Below are 21,113 nucleotides of genomic sequence, written 5' to 3' on the forward strand. Positions count from 1 at the left end.
CCAAACCATCAACGGGCGAGCACGTGCGAGTATCCCTCCACGTATCCTCTCCTGCGACGTGGGACATGATGCCGGACCTAGCCCTGACCACCCCTAGGTATGGAAACCATGGGCTGTACAGTGGCACAAGATGGTCCGAGCGGCCCCCACTGCTCCACCAACCCTAGATGGAGGTGCTGCAAGGCGGCGGACGGTCCCTCTCCTCGGCCCTGGAAGCTGGATGGAGTTAGGGTGCCTGCACCGTCCTGGATCCCCCCACCACCCCCGCCTCCCCGGGGGTTTTCATACCTGTGGCGTCCCAGATGAAGGTACAGGGCGTGGGTGGACTCAGCCCTGCTAGGCCGTGCATGAGGGCTCCTGGGCAGCAGAGGAGAAGAGAGCAGAGGTGTGCTGTCAGGCTAGACTCACTGAGCGTGCAGCTCTCAAATCCCCCCCCCGTTCCTTTTCTCCGGGTAGGTGACGCTGGGTAGGGAGAGGGCCGCGCGCCGCCATTGCAGCGCCGCCGCCGCCCCCCGCGGGCGGATGCTAAATATTTAGCCCGCGGCTTCGGCCAGAGCTAGACCGGGGCGGAAGTCCCACCCCTGTCCACGCAGCGTCACTTCCAGCGGCCCGCCCCCAGGAGTCTGGATGGGCACCGGATAAATTGAGCCCCCCGGCTTCAAATCGGGGTAGGCCACGACCAGTAAAGTGGTCGGCCTGCCCCACAGAGGAGCGCAGGATCGGTAGCACGTGAGGGGGACGCAGGAGCGGGTAAGTGCAGCCACATCTGCGGGAGCATGCTAGAGACCAAGGGGTGCCCCCCCTCCATATAGAGAAAGAAAACAGTGAGACAAAACGCCTGGCAGATGCAATATGGCCGGGAAAGGGAAGACTCACACTTTCCTCTTCGCTGCATGCATCTCCTGTAGGGCTCCGTTCCCGCGAGCACAGAGCAACAAGTTGTGCGAGGCCTGCGACTCCGAAGGGGTCCAGGAGGCCCCCCCCCCTCTGGCAGCAGAGTCCGGGGAGCAAAATCTGCGGGAAGGACTCTAGCATCCCAATCTATGGCATCGCTTACAAGGGCGATCGAGTCTCTTTGCGCCTCGAATGGGGGTAAGGATAGTGGCTCGCTTGTCGGGGAGGGGTCCTCCACCTCACAAGAACCTTCGGCCTGCAGGGGCCGCTCTCATGCCAGGCAAGTGCGAAGGAAACGGACCCACACAAGGTCTCCCGGGCTGTCCGGTGCCTCGGCATCTGGGAGTTCAGCATCTCGCTCTCCCTCACCAATGGTCGGGAGCGGGCAGAGTTCGGATTGTGACTCAGACGGTCCGCTGGACCTAGATACCCCGGGGTGTCGAGAGACAGTGGACAGCCTCAATGAAGCTGTCAATCAGACCCTGGGGGTGGAGGATGAGGTTACTTTGGCTTCGAGCCATAAAGTGGCCTTTAAGCAGGCCAGGCGTCCCCAAAGAGTGTTTGGTACTCACCCAGAATTTGAGGACATAGTGCAGCGTCACAGAGAACGCCCAGATAAGCGCTTTTCGGGCCAAAAGACTATAGAGGCAAGATATCCATTTGCCCCGGATCTCCGTAAAAAATGGACGGAATCACAAGTGGTGGATCCACCAGTGTTGCGCCTGGCTTCGAAGTCTCTATTGTCGGTACCGATAGGCTCATAGCTTGGCTCGATCAGTTTTTGAGGCGTCAGGGTCAGCGCTCGCTCCCTCATTCGCGGCGACGTGGGTAGCCAAGGCCAAGATGTCATGGTCGGAATCATTGAGTAAGGCCTTGCAGGATAGAGACCTGCCTGCGGAGGTGTCAGAGGTCGCAAATCAAATTGCTATGGCTGGAGACTACTTGATCAATGCTTCCTTGGATGCGGCCAATTGTGCGGCATCTGCAGCCGCTAACGCGGTGGCCATTAGGAGAGCCCTTTGGTTAAGATCTTGGCGAGCTGATTCTATCTCCAAGAAGTGTCTGACTTCCTTGCCCTATCAGGGAGGCCGCCTGTTCGGGGAGAAGTTGAATCGGCTCATCTCGGACGCGACAGGGGGAAAAAGCAGCTTCCTCCCACAGCAGAAAATTAAACGGCCTTTTCGCCAGGTCCCGGCATGGTTTTGGGCCTTTCGCAACACCGGATGAACGGTGGCCGCCAGCTCGGCCGGCCCAAGTCAATCAGGATAGGGAGTGACAGGTTCCATATAGACCCAATCCAGTGGGGAGGATGCGCGCCAGTCCAGGTCGAGAGGGACCAGACCTCAGAAATCCTCAGCCAAATGACTCGGGGCACGTTGTTGGCGACTTCAGCAGGGTAGGCGGCCGCCTGCTTTTTTTTCGCCATGTCTGGGTCGACGTAGCACACGACTCATGGGTGGCGGAACTGGTGTCTTCGGGATACAAGATAGAGTTTATCAGGTACCCCCCCCAAAATGTTTTTTTCTGTCCGACTTCCCAAGGTGAAGTCCCAGGCGAAGGCATTGCTGGGGGCCATCGATTCACTCCAGTACAACGGGGTCATAGTTCCCGTACCAGAGCACGAGAGGGCTCAGGGTTTTTATTCCAACCTGTTCGCAGTCCCTAAAAAGAACGGGACTGTCAGGCCGGTTTTGGACCTGAAGTTCCTGAACAGATTCATCAGGGTCAAACATTTCAGGATGGAGTCTCTCCATTCAGTTATATCGGCCATGGTACAGGGAGAATATTTAGCCTCGGTCGACATCCAGGATGCCTACCTACATGTCCCCATTTTCCCGCCGCATCAAAAGTTCCTTCGATTCGTCATCAATGGCCAACACTTCCAGTTTGCAGCGCTGCCCTTCGGCCTAGCCACCGCCCCCAGAGTGTTCACGAAGGTAATGGCAGTCGTGATGGCCGTCTTACACTCTCTGGGCATAGTCGTCTTACCATACTTAGACGACCTCTTGGTGAAGGGCCCCTCATTTCGGGCATGCGAGGAGAATTTCGGCATTACGCTGGATACACTCTCCCGCTTAGGGTTGTTGATCAACAGGAAAAAGTCATCCCTTGTCCCAGCCCAGAGGATTTCCTTTCTAGGGATGATCTTCGACACCTCCCGAGGGTTGGTAATTCTCCCTCAGGACAAAGGCCTTGCGCTCCAGCAAGGAGTCCAGAAGCTCCAACAGCCAGTCCCTCACACCATTCGTTTTGGGATGAGGATACTAGGGAAGATGGTGGCAGCAATGGAAGCAATTCCATTTGCCCAGTTTCATCTTCGCCCACTACAGCACGCCCTCTTGGCAGCTTGGGACAGGAACCCGTTTTCGCTCGATCAGCAGTGCCGGCTGTGCTTTCAGGTCAGGCAGTCACTGGAGTGGTGAACGATCAGATCCTCCCTTCTTCAGGGAAAACCTTTTCCCCCAGAGCACTGGCTAGTAGTCACGACCGATGCCAGCCTCCTGGGCTGGGGAGCAGTTTTTCGCCACCACACGGCTCAGGGCCAATGGTCGCAACAGGAGGCACGCCTCCCGATCAACTTGTTGGAAATACGAGCAGTCCGGCGGGCGCTACAGCATTTTCAGCACTTCCTAGCAGGACGGCCCATTCGGATTCAGTCGGACAACGCCACGGCGGTGGCTTATGTAAATCATCAAGGGGGCACGCGCAGCAGGGCAACCATGCGCGAGATAGGATACGTGCTTCAGTGGGCCGAGAGGAACAAGTCGGTATTATCGGCAGTCCACATCCGAGGCGTAGAAAATTGCGCAGCAGACTTCCTCAGCCGACAGGAGGTCATGGCTGGGGAATGGGCCCTGCACCCCGAGGTGCTCAAGCAGATTTGCCAATGATGGGGAACTCCGGATGTGGATCTGATGGCGTCCAGAAGGAACGCCAAGGTGCCCGTGTACGTCGCTCGGTCACGGTACCCACAAGCGTTTGAGGTGGATGCGTTGGTTCTACCATGGAACCAGTTTCGCCTTCCATACTTGTTTCCCCCGTTGCCATTGCTTCCGAGGGTCGTCCGGAAGATCAAAATGGAAGGGGTTCCAGCGATTCTGCTGGCACCAGATTGGCCCCGGCGGGCGTGGTATGCAGATCTTGTACAGCTGCTCACCGACGTCCCATGGCGACTGCCAGAGCGTCCAGATCTACTGTCCCATGGACCGATCTTCCACCCGAACTTAGGGGCCCTGTGTTTGACTGCATGGCCGTTGAATCTTGGATTCTAACCCAGGCGGGGTTTCGAGCGCGAAGTGGTCACCACAATGGTTAGCGCCAGGAAATCTACCTCGGCAAGAGTCTACCATCACACCTGGAAGATTTTCTTTGCTTGGTGCCGAGAGCGGGGGTTTTCGCCCCTGACATTCTCTGTTCCCAACATCTTGGCTTTTCTCCAATCAGGCCTAGACGCGGGATTGGCCCCGAGCTCCCTTAGAAGACAGATTTCGGCATTGTCTGTCCTTTTTCAGCGGAATATGCAGGTGAAGACTTTCATCCAGGGAGTCTCTCATTTAGTACCTCCCTATAAGGCGCCAGTGGGCACCTGGGACCTTAACCTGGTCCTGATTGTCCTGCAAGAAGCTCCTTTTGAGCCGCTGCAGGATATTTTCTTTATCGTTCCTCTCTTGGAAGGTGGTGTTTTTGGTAGCCATTACCTCCGTGAGGCGAGTGTCGGAGTTGGCGGCTCTGTCTGGCCGAGCACCTTTTCTCGCTTTCCACAAGGATAAGGTGGTGCTTAGAACAGCTCCACCCTTTCTTCCGAAGGTGGTGTCCTCTTTCCACATCAATGAGGATATTGTCTTGCCCTCGTTCTGTCCAGCACCGGTGCATTGCGTGGAAAAAGCTCTTCACACGTTAGACCTGGTGAGAGCACCCAAGGGGTACGTGTCGCGGACGGCACCCTTTCGACGGACGGATACACTGTTCGTGCTCCCTGAGGAGCGCAGGAAGGGACTCGCTGCCTCAAAAGCGACCTTAGCCAGATGGATCCGTTTAACTATTCAGGAGGCCTATCGCGTCAGAGGTGCGCCGGTTCCATCAGGGATCAAAGCACACTCTACTCGGGCAATGGGCGCTTCGGCATCAGGCCTCGGCGGAACAGGTATGCAAAGCAGCGACCTGGTCCAGCCTGTACACATTTGCCAAGCATTACAACATCCATACACAGGCTTCAGCGGATGCGAGCCTGGGTAGAAGGATTCTCCAAGCAGCAGTAGCACAGCTTTAAACAAGAGGTGCATGTAGCTTGGATCGGTGAGTCAATCTCCCACCCAGGGACTGCTTTAGGACGTCCCACAGTACCTGTGTCCCCCAATGAGACGAAGGAGAAACATGGATTTTTGTGAGTAGTCACCGAAAAATCCTTTTCTCCGAGACGCTCATTGGGGGACACAGCACCCACCCTATTAGCCAAGTTGGCTCTAGTTTATTTATTTAATGTGTATTTCTTTTGTGAATATCAGGGTGGTTTTCTTTGCCAGACATTGTTTTCTGCATTAAGGCTGATTGTTATTGTTCTCCTACTGCTTTTGCACTAAACTGGTGTCCGCCCGCAATCAGGGCGAGGGTGTATACGGCGGGGGAGGAGCTAACCTTGCGTTGTTTGCCTAGTGTCAGCCTCCACATGGCGGTAGCATACACCCCTCAGTACCTATGTCCCCCAATGAGCGTCTCGGAGAAAAGGATTTTACGGTGAGTACTCAAAAAAAATTCCATGTTTTTCTTTCAGGACAGTTCCTCTGGTAATGTGTCTGAGGGTGAAAATGCACATGATACCCTGGAGGAATCATTTCAGGCAAAACCGAAGGCAAAAGAAAAATCCACCCCAAAAAAGGATGGCACCAAACGTTCTGTATTGTCCAAATCAACTGGGTACAAGGTAGAAGAAAAAAGCCCCTGACTTGGCTTCTTTACTGACAAGCCTTTCTACCTGAATTGTTCTTGCTTTTTACATTCCCCCCCCCCCCATTTTCAAACACTGACTTAATTTTTATTCCTTTTCATTATTCATATTAATATCTTATTTATTTTTTCTTCCAAGCATATCTTTATCTCATTTTGTTCTGTTTCTCTTCTTTCGATAACCCTATCTGTTTTATTTCAATTGGGGGCTTTGAATAACCTTTACTTTGGAGTGGCTATTGAACTCATTGGGCTTCCCAAGACTGTTGCAAGATCCAAATTTTAAGTTTTAACATCCTTTATATTTCTACCAGACCGATCTTAATGCCGGAACGCAGTTGTGATATTTTTACATACATTACCAAAAATGGGTAAAACTGTATACATTTGATGTAGACGTTGAGCTTGCCTTATTCCTCACGTTTTGATATTGAGTTCTATTTAGGCAAGGCATAGTTCCAGTTTCGTTATTCTTTCCTAAACATCAAGCATGAAGTGCAACTGCAAGTCCTGTTTTTATAGTGTGAACTAAAAAAATTGTATACATAGGTAACTGTACTTGTTAAATATGTTTTATGGCTCACAAGTGAAGAGTTAATGCAAACCTTTTATTTATTTGAGGGTAAATAAGTCTCCAGGTCTAGAGGTTCTTCCATCCTGGACATAATTTTTTAAGATATGTCCAACCATTTAGTGTTTTATTCCTTTTAGGTCTACAAGCACCTTTTTCCCCAAGCTGATAGCACAATGATTATCTCTGTAGTGTGAAAAAATCAATAATCTATGACAATTATTTGGTCATCTTTTAGGCACAACTTGAGCCAAGCATTTGTTTCAGTGGCACCGCACACTACTGTGTCCTTGTATGGACTCCTTTCCATATAATAGGTGTTCTTTTTCCTTGAGTAAGTAGAAAAAAATTCACCGCACACTCTAATGAAATAGTTTGCAACCAACAGTGGAATTTTATTTTTGGCAAACAGATAAGTGCCAAGTTACAAAAATTGGTCCAAAACCCAGTAAAATAGAAACACCCGATGTTTCGACCCTCCCGGGTCTTAATCATGGGGTTTACTAAAAGACAAAGAATAAGCAAATAAAAATCATGTACATATATACAAGAAAAACACTAAGAACATACAGAAAAGAATCAATATAACAATAAAAAAGAAGAAATTCTCGAGGTGCTAATGGCACAAATAGAGTTGCAACCAGGTCTAATACATTAGTCAATGTCTAGTTATATAACATAGAACCATATGTATAGGAAAAGGTAGGGAATAAGCCATAACGGAATCAACAAGTTTATGGGCATGCTTGAGTCCTTAAAGGGAATCTGTCACCCCTTTTTTGAGATATCATATATGATATCATTCAATTGTGTGCCACATAAGGATTTTCTTAGTACTTTTGCTTCCCCCTGACCCCGCACCTTTCATGCATAAATACCTTTTTTATATCGATTCAGATGTATATAAACTGCCGCTGTCCCGTCCGCTGGGCGGGACTTATTCACCTGCTCCCCCCTCCCTGTCTTGCTCTACACATTTCTTCTTGTGTAGAGCAAGACAGGTAGGGGGGAGCAGTTGAAGAAACCCCGCCCATCGGACCGGACCGTGGCAGTTTACATACATCTGAACCGATATAAAAAAAAGGTATTTATGCATGAAAGGTGTGAGGTCAGGGGGAAGCAAAAGTACTAAGAGATTCCTTATGTGACATATAATGATATCATTCAATTGTGTGATATCTCAAAAAAGGGGTGACAGACTCCCTTTAATAGGGTAGAAAATAAGCTATACGGTATCAACAAGTTTATGGGCATGCTTGAGTAATAAATAGGGTAGAAAATAAGCTATACGGTATCAACAAGTTTATGGGCATGCTTGAGTCCTAAATAGGGTAGAAAATAAGCTACCATATTTTTCGCTTTATAAGACGCACCTGATTATAAGACACACCCCCCAAATTTGGTGAAGAAAAAGAGAAACAAAATTTTTTTTATGTTAAATGGAGGTGTGTCTTATAATGCCAGTGCCCATCTTTCAAATTATATACCGTATATGTCCTTCATCCTGGTATTTACATAACCACCATCCTGGCACATTGCCTCCTTGTGCTGGCACATAGCCCCCCCATCCTATCCTGGATATGGCACCCCCGGTCACTATATGCCCCCTGCTGGCACTCACATGGCCCCCGTCTCACTATATGCCTCCCCGCTGGTACGCACACGGCCCCCCATCCCTATATTCCCCCTGCTGGCACACATTGTCCCCCGTCCCTATATTCCCCCCTGCTGGCATTCACATGGCCCCCCCGTCCCTATGTTCCCCCCTGCTGGCACACATCCCCCCGGTCCTATAATCCCCCCTGCTGGCACACATTGTCCCCCCCTCCATATATTCCCCCCTGCTAGCACACATTGTCCCCCCTCCATATATTCCCCCCTGCTGGCACACATTTTTCCCCCGGTCCTATAATCCCTCCTGCTGGCACACATTGTGCCAGCAGGGAGGAATATATGGAGGGGGGGCTCCATATACTCCCCCCTGCTGGCACACATTGTCCCCCCTCCAAATATTCCCTCCTGCTGGCACACATTGTCCCCTCCATATATTGCCCCCTGCTGGCACACATTGCCCCTCCATCCCTATATTCCCCACTGCTGGCACACATGGCCCCTCGTTCATATATTTCCCCCCTGCTGACACACATGGCCCCCGTCCCTATATTTCCCCCCTGCTGGCAAGCACATGCTAAAATAACAAACAGTTAACTCACCTACTGATGATCGCTTTTGCTCCCAGCTCTCCCGTGGCTTACCTGTGTCTGTGCTGAGTCTGCTGTCATCCTCCTCCTGAGGGCGCACTCAGCTGGTGCTCATTCAGGCAGCTCATTGTTGCTACAGGACCTTCCATGATGTGACCAATAGGAGCTGCTCAGCTGCGGTCATGTGACTCGCAGTGCACACTGGGAGTCATGTGACCGCAGGTCCTATTGGTCACATCATGCAATGTCCTGAAGCGATGAGCTGCTGCTCGCCCTGCAGGAGGAGGATGACAGCAGACTCGACACAGGAAAGCCACGGGGGAGCTGGGAAGCAGGAGTGATCATCAGTAGGTGTCTATAGTGACTGGGGGTGAGTGCAGACACATGTAATATGCAACGCTCCCTTGTCTACCAACTTGGGGCTGTTTCAGCACCGAGGTGATGGACAGCGGGTGCAGTGAATATTACATGAGGCTAATGAGCGGGAGCACAGGACCTCCCGCGGTCTCTGCAGCCCCCATCTAGCCCACCCCAGCCCCCTGACTCCACGCCAGAGCCGCCCCCCCCACTCTACAGCACAGCAGCACACAGATTCACTTTATAAGACGCACTCCCCACTTTTCCCCAAAGTTTTGGGGAACAAAAGTGCGTCTTATAAAGCGAAAAATACGGTATATGGTATCAACAAGTTTATGGGCATGCTAGAGTCCTAAAGAGGTAGGTGTAGGAAATAGAAGACCTAGGAGGTTCAATTAATTAAGAGAACCTGGAAGCAAAGACAAGGGAAATACAAAAATGACATTTATATTGTAAACTAGATTATGGCCCGATGCTATCGCATCGGGAGGATGCGATAGCATCACACCTCTTGCCATGTTAACCCTCAACACACACACTCCTCAACACACACTCCTCTCACCTTTCACCATCTCCACTCACTCTTTCACTCCACATACGACCCCTTCTTTCACTCCGTCTCTCATACTCATGCCGTCATCGCCGCTGCTCCACGATCCCCGACATCATCTTCCGCCGGCGCCATCCTGGATCCAGACGTTGTCCACGCCGGCGACATGTTCTTGCGGTGATGCCATCTTGAGTATCGTGAAATCCCGCGATAGTCAAGATGGCGTCGCCGGAAGAACATGTCGCCGGCGTGGACGACGTCGGGATCCAAAATGGCGTCGGCGAAATCTTGCGAGTTTTCGCCGACGCCATTTTGGATCCCGACGTCGTCCTCGCCGGCGACATGTTCTTGCGGCGACGCCATCTTGACTATCGCGGGATTTCGCCGATCCAAAATGGCGTCGCCGCAAGAACATGTCGCCGGCGTGGACGACGTCGGGATCCAAAATGGCGTCGGCGAAATCTCGCGAGTTTTCGCCGACGCCATTTTGGATCCCGACGTCGTCCTCGCCGGCGACATGTTCTTCTGGCGACGCCATCTTGACTATCGCGGGATTTCACGATACTCAAGATGGCGTCACCGCAAGAACATGTCGCCGGCGTGGACAGAAAGGGGGTCGTATGTGGAGTGAAAGAGTGAGTGGAGATGGTGAAAGGTGAGTGGAGTGTGTGTTGAGGGTTAACATGGAAAGAGGTGTGCGGTGACGTCACCGGTTACAACTGGACGGAAGTTGTTACAACCGGAAGTTGCTTAGGGCATTTATTATTATAGATACCTTGGGTTCAAGAGGAATACGAGCCAGGGTTAGAGAATAGCCATATATAAGCTTCCATGCTAAAGAATATGGTAGAGAGACATATTGTAAGAAAAGGGTCACAGATAAATATATAATACCTATGTAGTAAGGAATGTATCGGGTAATGGTAGGCTGTAAATAAATTGTCACCTGAGGAAAGGATAAAGGGGATTTAAATTAGCTTTGATGAAGTCAGATGCCGGGTATACCTCTATGTGAAGTAAATATACCTTTGGAGGATATGGAGTATACCATGTAGTGATAGGTAATAGGTTAGAGGTAACCTGAGGAAAGGATGGAAGAAATTTGTGGTTAGCTTATTTGAAGTTTTTTTTGTTTTTTTTTATAAAAAACCAGGTGATGATTGTATGTTTCTCATGAAAATAAGACATAGTGCAACTTTCGGAGCAAAAATTAATATAAGACGGTGGCTTATTTTCGGGGAAACAGGGTATACCTCCCACATGTGCTCTCACTCCACACCAGCCAGGGGAGCAGGGCGCATGCGTATCCCGGACAGTCCTACAGCCTCAGGTACTTTCTCGCCACACACTGTGTACCACTTTCACAGCCAAACAGAACTAAGCTCCTTATATTTCATCTCTAGGACGCCGTCTCCACCGCTGGCCACCTATGATTGGCACTACTCTGACTATAAGTGCGCTGCAATACATATATCTTACCATACAGGATACGAAAAATATTACACATAAACAGCAATGATTTTATTGCACAGGACTCTACCGGGCCTCTTTTTCAAGCCTCTTAAGGTAAATACAATCATCATAGAGACACACCTGTTTTTTATAAAAAAAAAAAAAACTTCAAATAAGCTAACCACAAATTTCTTCCATCCTTTCCTCAGGTTACCTCTAACCTATTACCTATCACTACATGGTATACTCCATATCCTCTAAAGGTATATTTACTTCACATAGAGGTATACCCGGCATCTAACTTCATCAAAGCTAATTTAAATCCCCTTTATCCTTTCCTCAGGTGACCATTTATTTACAGCCTACCAATACCCCATACATTCCTTACTACATAGGTACTGTATTATATATTTATCTGTGACCCTTTTCTTTCAGTATGTCTCTCTACCATATTCTTTAGCATGGAAGCTTATATATGGCTATTCTCTAACCCTGGCTCCCATTCCTCTTGAACCCAAGGTATTTACAATATAAATGTCATTTTTGTATTTCCCTTGTCCTTTCTTCCTGGTTCTCTTAAATATTTGAACCTCCTAGGTCTTCTATTTCCTACACCTACCTCTTTAGGACTCTAGCATGCCCATAAATTTGTTGATACCGTATAGCTTATTTTCTACCCTATTTAGGACTCAAGCATGCCCATAAACTTGTTGATTCCATTATGGCTTATTCCCTACCTTTTCCTATGCATTAGACCAGGTTGCAACTCTATTTGTGCCATTTGTACCTCGAGAATTTCTTCTTTTTTATTTTTAGATTGATTCTTTTCTGTATGTTCTTAGTGTTTTTTTTGTATATATGTACATGATTTTTAGTTGCTTTTTTTAGTTGCTTATTCTTTGTCTTTTAGTAATCCCCATGATTAAGACCCGGGAGGGTCGAAACGTCGTGTTTCTATTTTTTTTTTAAGTTCGTTTATTAAACATCAGGGTACAAGGAATGCACAACATACAAATTAGCTTATGATAACCGACACCATCCAAAGCACACATGTAGTAAAATATAATACAAAGAAGTTGCACACTCTATAGATGAACAAGGTAATATGTACACTTCCCTCCAGGCATACATAACGGATAATTATTTATGCATTTTCCAACATATATATCAATCCGATTTCACAAACCTTGTCATATCATGCAATGGTAAGATCTAACTAAAACTTCTAAACTACAGCTAGCACTACATCAACTAATATCTACTATTTCCGCAGCCTGGTTTCCTATATCATATTGTGTTGCCTGTGATGTCTCAGTCTTGCAAAGTAAGGTGAGAGGAATTCCACCTCTCCCAGATCTTTTCAAATTTACCCAGGCATCCCCTATTTTGGTATAACGTGCGCTCATATGGAACAATTGAATTCATCAACTTGATCCAAAATCTAAGGGTAGGACATGAACCCCCCATCCACAGCAGCGCCAGCACCTTCCGCGCCAAAAACAACATCTCGCGCAAGAAGACCCCAGTATCGCGATCCCAAATCTCCTCCTCCCACACCCCAAACAAGCAGACCAATGGCTCTAGAGGGACAGGGGCCTGCACCAGGGACGTCAGTAGTGTAGTCACCTCTTTCCAGTAGTGTAGGATAGTGGGACAATGCCTCACCATATGAATGAAATCAGTAACTGGCGAGTGACATCGCAAACATTCTGAAGACTGAAGCCGACCTATCCTGAAAAGTCGCCTCGGAGTCAAATATGAATGATTTATTATATACAATTGTATCATTCTGTTATTAATAGGTGGTGATACTCCAATCGGAGACTCCAGAATCTCCTCCCACTCCTCTCTTTGCGTATCAGGGATGAGTCGTTCCCACTTCTTCTTAATAGAGCTTATGGCCAATTCTGCCCCTACTGACAGTATATATGTATACAAGGAGGATATGAGACCCTGGGGGCCCTGCGAATTAAGAATTCCTATCAGATGTAACGACGAGATAGTACAGTCCACACCCCTGTCCCTCATATGTGATTGAAGAGCCGATCTCAGCTGCAAATAGCGGAAAAACTGAGATCTCGGAATATCATGTGTGGCCTGCAATTGTTCAAAAGACTTTAAGGTCCCCTGGTCATACAAGTCACCCACTGAAGAAACTCCACACTGGGTCCAAAAAACAGCGGATGGGTGATTCAGCAGCTCGGGAAAATAGTTATTACTCCACAGAGGCATTTCCGCCATAACATCTTTAAACCCTATTACCTTCATGATTTGTCTCCATATTAATCGTGCCAGCCGGAGCAGGGGTAACAGACGTGGAACATTAGTTTTTTCCAACTCAAGAAAACCTAATGGGCAATCCGCTCGTGCAGCGTGAAGCAGGTGGCTTTCAGAATTAGGGAGGCAATTACCCGGCATCCATTTATTTAAAGCTTTAGCCTGCCCAGCTAAGTAATATAGGAAAAAATCTGTCAGCGCCGCCCCACCTCCCTTCTTTGGTCTTTGTGAAGTGGACAATTTAAGTTTGGGCCTAGTTTTCCCCCAAATAAAGGATGTGACCTAGTTTTTCCCCAAATAAAGGATGTGACCAGGGAGTTAAGATTAACAAAACAGGACTTGGGCACCGCTACCGCACTGTGTTGGAGCGAGTAGCCAAATCTAGGGAGCAGTATCATTTTAATCAGTTTAATGCGTCCAGCCACAGATAATGGGAGTCTACTCCACGATGCAAATTTAGCTTTAACCAGTTCCAGCAACAGATGGACATTAAGTTGTAGATCAAGCGTACTATTATTGGATATGTGGATGCCCAAATACTTAAAACTAGATATGATAGTCAGCGAGGAGAGAGCCTCCAGCTGGGGCATCGGGGCATGGGAAAGGGGTAACAGGGCAGACTTTTCCCAATTTATATGTAAACCTGAATATTTACTAAATCTATCTATAAGGGATATCACCTGTGGCAAAGTGTCTTCCACATCATTCAAGAATATCACCATGTCATCGGCATATAGGCCTATGGTATCTACCCGGCCTGCTATATCTATACCTCGGATATTAGGGAAGGACCTTATGCGTACTGCTAGTGCCTCGATCGCAAGGGCGAAGAGAGCCGGGGAAAGAGGGCAATCCTGACGGGTACCCCTATGCAATGCAAAAGACTCAGATATAGAATTATTTATTATAATATGGGCCTTGGGTTTCATGTATAATATTTTGATCCATGTTATAAATTTATTGCCAAAGCCATACCTTTGCAAACATGCGGAGAGAAAAGGCCATTCAAGAGAGTCAAAAGCCTTGGCAGCATCTAGCGATGCCAATGCCCATCTGTTGTCTGGCACCAGGGAACTATATTGGACTATTGACTGGACTCTTCTGATGTTAATAGAAGTACTTTTAGCAGGCATAAAACCCGTTTGATCTGGATGTATAAGATTCAATATAATTGAATTCAGTCTAGTAGCTAGAATCTTGGTGAAAATTTTATAGTCCACATTTACTAATGAAATGGGACGATAGGATCCACATTACAAAGAGTCCTTCCCCTCCTTCCGAAGCACTATATTAGCCCCGTAAAAGGACTCAGGCATAGAATTCCCTTTCCATATTCCCCGAAATACCTTTACCAAAAGTGGCGTCAATATATCTCTATACTTCCTGTATAGTTCAATAGGTAACCCATCAGGTCCAGGGGCCTTCCCAGAAGCCATATCTGTCATAGCATTATCTATCTCCTCTGCGGTGAACTCAGCGTCCATAAGGGCTCGCTGTTCCGAATCTAATGTGGGGAATGATATATCTGACAAATAGTCTAAACACCCCAAAGTGTCAGTCACTTTTAGATTCATATAATGACCTGTAGTAATCCTGAAAGCAGCCAAGAATATCCTCGGTCGAAGACACCAGTTTACCGTCCACCCTACGAATTTGCAATATCGTATTAGAGGTGTTATGTTGGCGCACCAAATAGGCCACGGGTGTTTCTATTTTACTGGGTTTTGGACCAATTTTTGTAACTTGGCACTTATCTGTTAGTCAAAAATAAAATTCCACTGTTGGTTGCAAACTATTTCATTAGAGTGTGCGGTGAAATTTTGCTACTTATTTCAGGGACCACCACGGTGGACAAGACTGGAGTGGACAATATATCAGTGCAGCATTATATAGTGCCATTTGCTGTAACATGTACCTTGCCTCTCACTTCTTGGTAAAGGCCCATACACTTTGCTTGAAAAAAACTATGTCGCTGGTAAAGGCAGTTATTATAGGAAAGGGGATATTTCCAGCTCACCCAGGCTCTGGGCGTGTAGTAGCACTGAATCAAAAGGACTACTTGTAACACGAATATAGGGAAAATCCAGCTTTTTAAAATTGTGAAAATGTATTTGAAAAATGGATAAGAAATCAATGCATGGTATTTACAAATGCAGCAACGCGTTTCAAACGCACACAGTGTTTTAGCATATGCTATATAATATACAGTATATGTAAAGCAAGTTATTGCTTTGTGAAGAGTAGTGGTGGGTAACATATGTATCTCTGCTTCTGAGAATACTTTTGGGGCAATTCGTCAAGAGGGGGTTTTATATCCCTGTCTTATTGAAAAATCCAGTGCAGTGAAACAAATTCTTTAAGAAGTGAACTACGCTAAAATAATTTTTTTGCATATTTTGGGATGCCTGGGCTCTCAGAATATGTCGGTGCCGATGAGGAGTGTCCTTTTCCTGCTGTGGGCTTGTGTACTGAAATCTCAATCTGTGCATGAGCTGCCATTTTCCCGAATCCTAACGCAGGGAAATGATTGGGAAACGGGACTCTGCTCACGGGCGCCGACATTTTTTTTTTTTTTTTAAATTCGTTTATTGAACCTCAGAACATAAAAAATGTGCAACATACATATTGGCTTATGATAACAAGCATTATACAGAGCATACATGTTTTCATCCATTGTGAAATATAAAGCAAAGAAATTGCACACTCTTATTGATAAACAAGGTAATATGTACATATCCTTCCAAGCATACGCAAAGGATAATTGGTTATACACTGTTCAGCATGTATATCAATCAAATTTCACAAGCCTTGTCATACCACAAGGATAATAAAGTCTAACTAAAATTCCTAAACTACGACTACCACTACATCAACTAGAGAAAACAAAAAGCAAAAAACACAAATAAAAAGTAAAAAATAAACTGCAAATAATGCATAAAGGTAATAATAATAAGGGTATTTAGTAAACAATTTTGATCAAAATAATGTACAAGCCATCCCGCCACGTCAGGTTTTTTTTTTTTTTCACTACATCAACTAGTATCTACTATTTTCGCAGCCTGCTTTCCTATATCATATAGCGATCCCAAATCTCCTCATCCCATACCCCAAAAAAGCAGACCAATGGCTCTAGAGGGACAGGGGCTTGTACCAGGGATGTCAGTAGTGTAGTCATCTCTTTCCAGTAATGTAGGATAGTGGAACATTGCCACACCATATGAATAAAATCTGCATCTGGTGAGTGACATCGCAAACATTCTGATGATTGAAGTCGACCCATCCTAAAAAGTCGTGTCAGAGTCAAGTATGATTGATTTATTATATATAATTGTATCATTCTGTTATTAATAGATGGTGATACTCCGATCGGCGATTCCAGGATCTCCTCCCACTCCTCTCCTTGCGTATTAGGGATGAGTTGTTCCCACTTCCTCTTAATAGAGCTTATGACACTGATGACTGATGACTGATGACTGATAGACACTTATGACACTTAGTGACACTGCCACTACTGACAGCATGCATGTATATAAAGTGGAGATGAGACCCTGGGGACCCTGCGAATTAAGGATTCCTATCAGAGGTAAAGATGAAATAGTACGGCTCACACCCCGACACCTCGTGTCATTGAAGAGCCGATCTCAGCTGTAAATAGTGAAAAAATTGAGATCTCGGGCTATCATGTACAACCTGTAATTGTTCGAAAGACATTAAGGTCCCCTGGTCATACAAGTCCCCCCAACGAGGAGACGTTATGCTGTATCCAAAAATCAGTGGATGGGTGATTTAGCAATTCCAGAAAATAATCATTCCACAGGGGCATTTCAGCTATAAAATCTTTAAACCCAATCACTTTCTTGATTTGCCGCCATGTTAATCGTGCCAGTCGGAGCAGGGGCAGCAGACGAGGGGCATTAGTCTTCTCTAACTCAAGGAAACCTAATGGGCAGTGCGTTTGTGCAGTGTGAAGCAAGTGACTTACAGAATTGGGGAGGTAATTACCCGGCATCCATTTACTCAAAGCTTTAGCCTGCCCAGCCAAATAGTACAGCAAAAAATCTGGCAACGCCGCCCCACCTCCCTTTTTAGGTCTTTGTAAAGTGAACAATTTAAGTTTGGGCCTAGTTTTCCTCCATATAAAGGATGTGATCTGGGAATTGAGATTCACAGAGAAAGATTTGGGTACCATTACAGCACCGTGTTGAAGGGAGTAGCTAAGCTTGGGGAGTAATATCATTTTAATCAGGTTAATGCGTCCGGCTACAAACAACGTAAGCTTGCTCCAGGATGCAAATTTAACTTTAACTAGTTCCAGCAGTGGGTGGACATTAAGTTGTAAGTCAAGCATACTATTGTGAGATATGTAGATACTCAATTATTTAAAACAAGATACAATAGACAGCGGGGAGAGAGCCTCCAATTGGGGCATGGGAAAGGGGTAGCAGGGCAGACTTCTCCCAATTTATATATAAGCCTGAATATTTACTGAAACTATCACCTGTGGCAAAGTTTCTTCCGCTTCATTCATGAATATCACCATGTCGTCAGCATATAGACCTATGGTATCTACTCAACCTGCTATATCTATACCCTTAATGCCAGGGGAAGACCTTATACGTATTGCCAGTGCCTCAATCGCAATGGCGAAGAGGGCCGGGGAAAGAGGGCAGCCTTGACGAGTCCCCCTATGTAATGAAAACGACTCCAATACAGAATTATTTACTATAATACGGGCTTTGGGTTTCATATATAATACTTTGATCCATTTTATAAATTTATCACCAAAGCCATATCTTTGCAAGCATGCGGAGAAGAAAGGCCATTCAAGAGAGTCAAAAGCCTTGGCAGCATCTAACGATGCCAGTGCCCATTTTTTCTCTGGCATTCGGGAACTATATTGGACTATTGACTGGACTCGTCTGATGTTAATGGAGATACTCTTACCAGGCATAAAGCCCGTTTGATCTGGATGTATAAGGTTCAGTATAATTGAATTCAGTCTGGTAGCTAGGATTTTGGTAAAAATTTTATAGTCCACATTTACTAATGAAATAGGGCGATAGGATCCACATTCCAAAGGGTGCTTCCCCTCCTTTCTAAGCACTATGATGTTAGCCTCATAAAAGGATTCAGGCATAGATTTCCCTTCCCAAATTCCCCGAAATACCTTCACCAGAAGTGGCGTCAATATATCCCGGTATTTCCTGTACAATTCCATAGGGAACCCATCTGGTCTAGGGGCCTTCCCAGAGGTCATGCCCGTTATAGCATTTTCTATCTCCTCCGCGGTGAACACAGCGTCTATATAAGGGTTCACTGTTCAGGATCTAATGTGGGGAATGACACATCTGACAAATAATTCGACATTCGGACATTACTCAAAGCCCAGATAAAGACCTTGCCATCATTGCCAGCAATGGTCAGCCCTTGCCTTAGATGGAATATAAAGAGGTGACCATCAAAATTGGCCGAGTAGAATTGCAATTGCAAGGTTTGATAGTTGATATTGACAAACGAGTATGTCATGCTATGATCACTTTAGGCACTAATGTAATTGAAAATTGTCTTGGAGAAATTGTTTTATTACAACAGGTAGCCGAGACTGCCAGCTCCAGTCAGCAACGGGTCCTGCAAAAGGAGAACAGATCCCTGATGCAGAGAAAACAGGTAGAGCTGTCTGGTGGAGAAGTCGGCAGTGCCAGACTAAGTGATCCTTTCCCCATTGCAGTACCTTCCAGAAGTGAAATGTTAATTTGGTGTCGAGCAGCAATAGGCCTAAGGGGTCAAGATTACCAAGCCTTGGTAAAACCCATATATTCTGATAGTAGGCCCACTATCCTGACAGCCAGAGGGGTAGTTGATGTCCGCAAGGGGAGAGTACCAGTACGCATCTTAAATTGTGGGGAGAGTGAGAGGTTAAGTTACCCCGGTATGCCACCCTTGCTAAATTGTTCACAGTCAGTAACAATGCAATCGAGACACTAGAACCCTTGCTTCCGTCTGACAAGGTGGAAGAGAATGGCTCTGAAGGGGAACAGGAGGATTGGTGTCAGCAATACCACTGATGAGGGGCAATACCCCGAAACAGCTGTCTGTGGATGGATACCATGTTTTGGCATAGGTGGTTTCCTTCATTGAAGACTGCCCTTCCCGTGGTTGTTCCTTCCCGGGGAAAGACCTGGCTAGTCATTGCTTGCGTCGAGAAATATGTGATGGTGTCTCCGCGGCTTGTGTTTTGCAAGTTTTTGCATATTTTCCATAAGGGATGGGGGCATTGCTCTAGAATCACTGCGTTGAGAAACACATGTGATGGTGTCTCCGCAGTGTTGGATGTTGATCTCCATGAGTTCATTCATCCTCATTTTTCACAGTCTTTTACTAGGCATTGCTCCTACTAGCCAGTTTCCTACTCCACACTGATGATGGGTAATACCCCGAAACAGCTGTCTGTGGATGGATACCATGTTTTGGCATAGGTGGTTTCCTTCATTGGAGACTGTCCTTCCCGGGGAAAGACCTGGCTAGTCATTGCTTGCATTGAGAAACGTGATGGTGTCTCCGCGGCTTGTGTTTTACATCTGGCAAATAGTCTAAACACCCCAAGTTATCAAAGTCACTTTTAGATTCATATAATGACCTGTAGTAGTCGTAAAAACAACCAAGTATCTCCTCGGTCGAAGACACCAATAGACCATCCACCTTAAGAATCTGTAATATTGTGTTAGAGGTGTTGTGTTTGCGCACTTAATAGGCCAAGAATTTGCTTGCCTGGTTTCCCAGTTCGAAATAAGATTGACAGGTAAAGAATAGTTTACGCTTAGACTTAGTGTCTATATGCTGAGCGTATAACCTCTGGGCAGCCAGCCAATCAATGCTGTTGCCGTTAGTTTGGTTAGATATATATGCAGCCTCTGAATTTTTCAATTGTCGCTCCATTTCATCATCCTCTCTTGAGGTTACCCGCTTGATATAAGAGATTGTGGAGGACAAACAGCCCCTCAGATATGCCTTAAGGGCATCCCAAAGTAAATTAATATCTTGAGGTTCCGGGTGGGATGCGATGAAACAATGCAACTGATCGATCGTTCTATCGGGAGACCCCATCAACTTTAACCAAAAAGGATTCAACTTCCAAGCTATCCTATTGTTTAATTGTCCATGTTTAAGTTTAAGAATGACCGGGCTATGGTCGGAGATCCCCCTACTGCCATGCTCTATATCAGGATTGCCCAACTCCAGTCCTCAAGGCCCACCAACAGATCATGTTTTCAGGATTTCCTTTGTATTGCACAGGTGAAGCAATTATCACCTGAGCAATACTAAGGAAATCATGAAAACATGATCTGTTAGTGGGCCTTGAGGACTGGAGTTGGGGAACCCTGCTCTATATCATTCACCCACATCGCCAGACCGCTGGAACCAAATATATAATCAATGTGCGATAGAGAGCGTTTAGTGGATGAGTGACCGGTATATTCTCTTAACTCAGGGTGACGCACCCTCCAGAAATCCAACCACCCGCTATCCCCCATAAATAGTGACAGTGGGGTTGTAGTCGGCGAAGAGGACCCCCCAGCTATTCCATCATCCAATCTCAATTTATCAAAGCAGTTGTTCATGACAATATTAAGTCTTCCATACAAATAACATCTGTGTCTGGATAATTTAGGGTAAAACTCATTGCCTTCTGAAGAATGGACATACGAGCCGGAGGGTGGTTATAAACACATAGGATTACATATTTCCTGGTATTTATCAATGCATGCACAAAAACAAAACCACCCTCAGGGTCCCTCCGAGTCTCCCTGGTTTGCCATCTAACATCTCTATGCGCCAAAAGTGAAAGCCCTCTCGAATAGCTAGTATG

The 21,113-nt window shown here is 46.5% G+C and overlaps 1 protein-coding gene across 8 annotated transcripts in view; it reads left to right on the forward strand.

Annotated features, from left to right (window-relative positions):
* Nucleotides 1-21,113, forward strand: part of PHF10 (PHD finger protein 10) — a 357,386-nt gene that overhangs the window by 226,974 nt on the left and 109,299 nt on the right. For 7 of the 8 annotated variants that reach the window (XM_073551852.1, XM_073551856.1, XM_073551849.1 and 4 more), the window contains one exon: nucleotides 5,666-5,815. In XM_073551852.1, coding sequence (XP_073407953.1) covers nucleotides 5,666-5,815 — 150 coding nt within the window. Of the gene's footprint in view, nucleotides 1-5,665; nucleotides 5,816-16,597; nucleotides 16,673-21,113 lie in introns of those variants that run through there. The other variant, XM_073551855.1, reaches the window with a different exon arrangement.

This window comes from Dendrobates tinctorius, unplaced genomic scaffold, assembly GCF_039654945.1.
Source record: "Dendrobates tinctorius isolate UK_male_01 unplaced genomic scaffold, ASM3965494v1 ptg000181l, whole genome shotgun sequence".
Taxonomy (NCBI): Eukaryota; Metazoa; Chordata; class Amphibia; order Anura; family Dendrobatidae; genus Dendrobates; species Dendrobates tinctorius.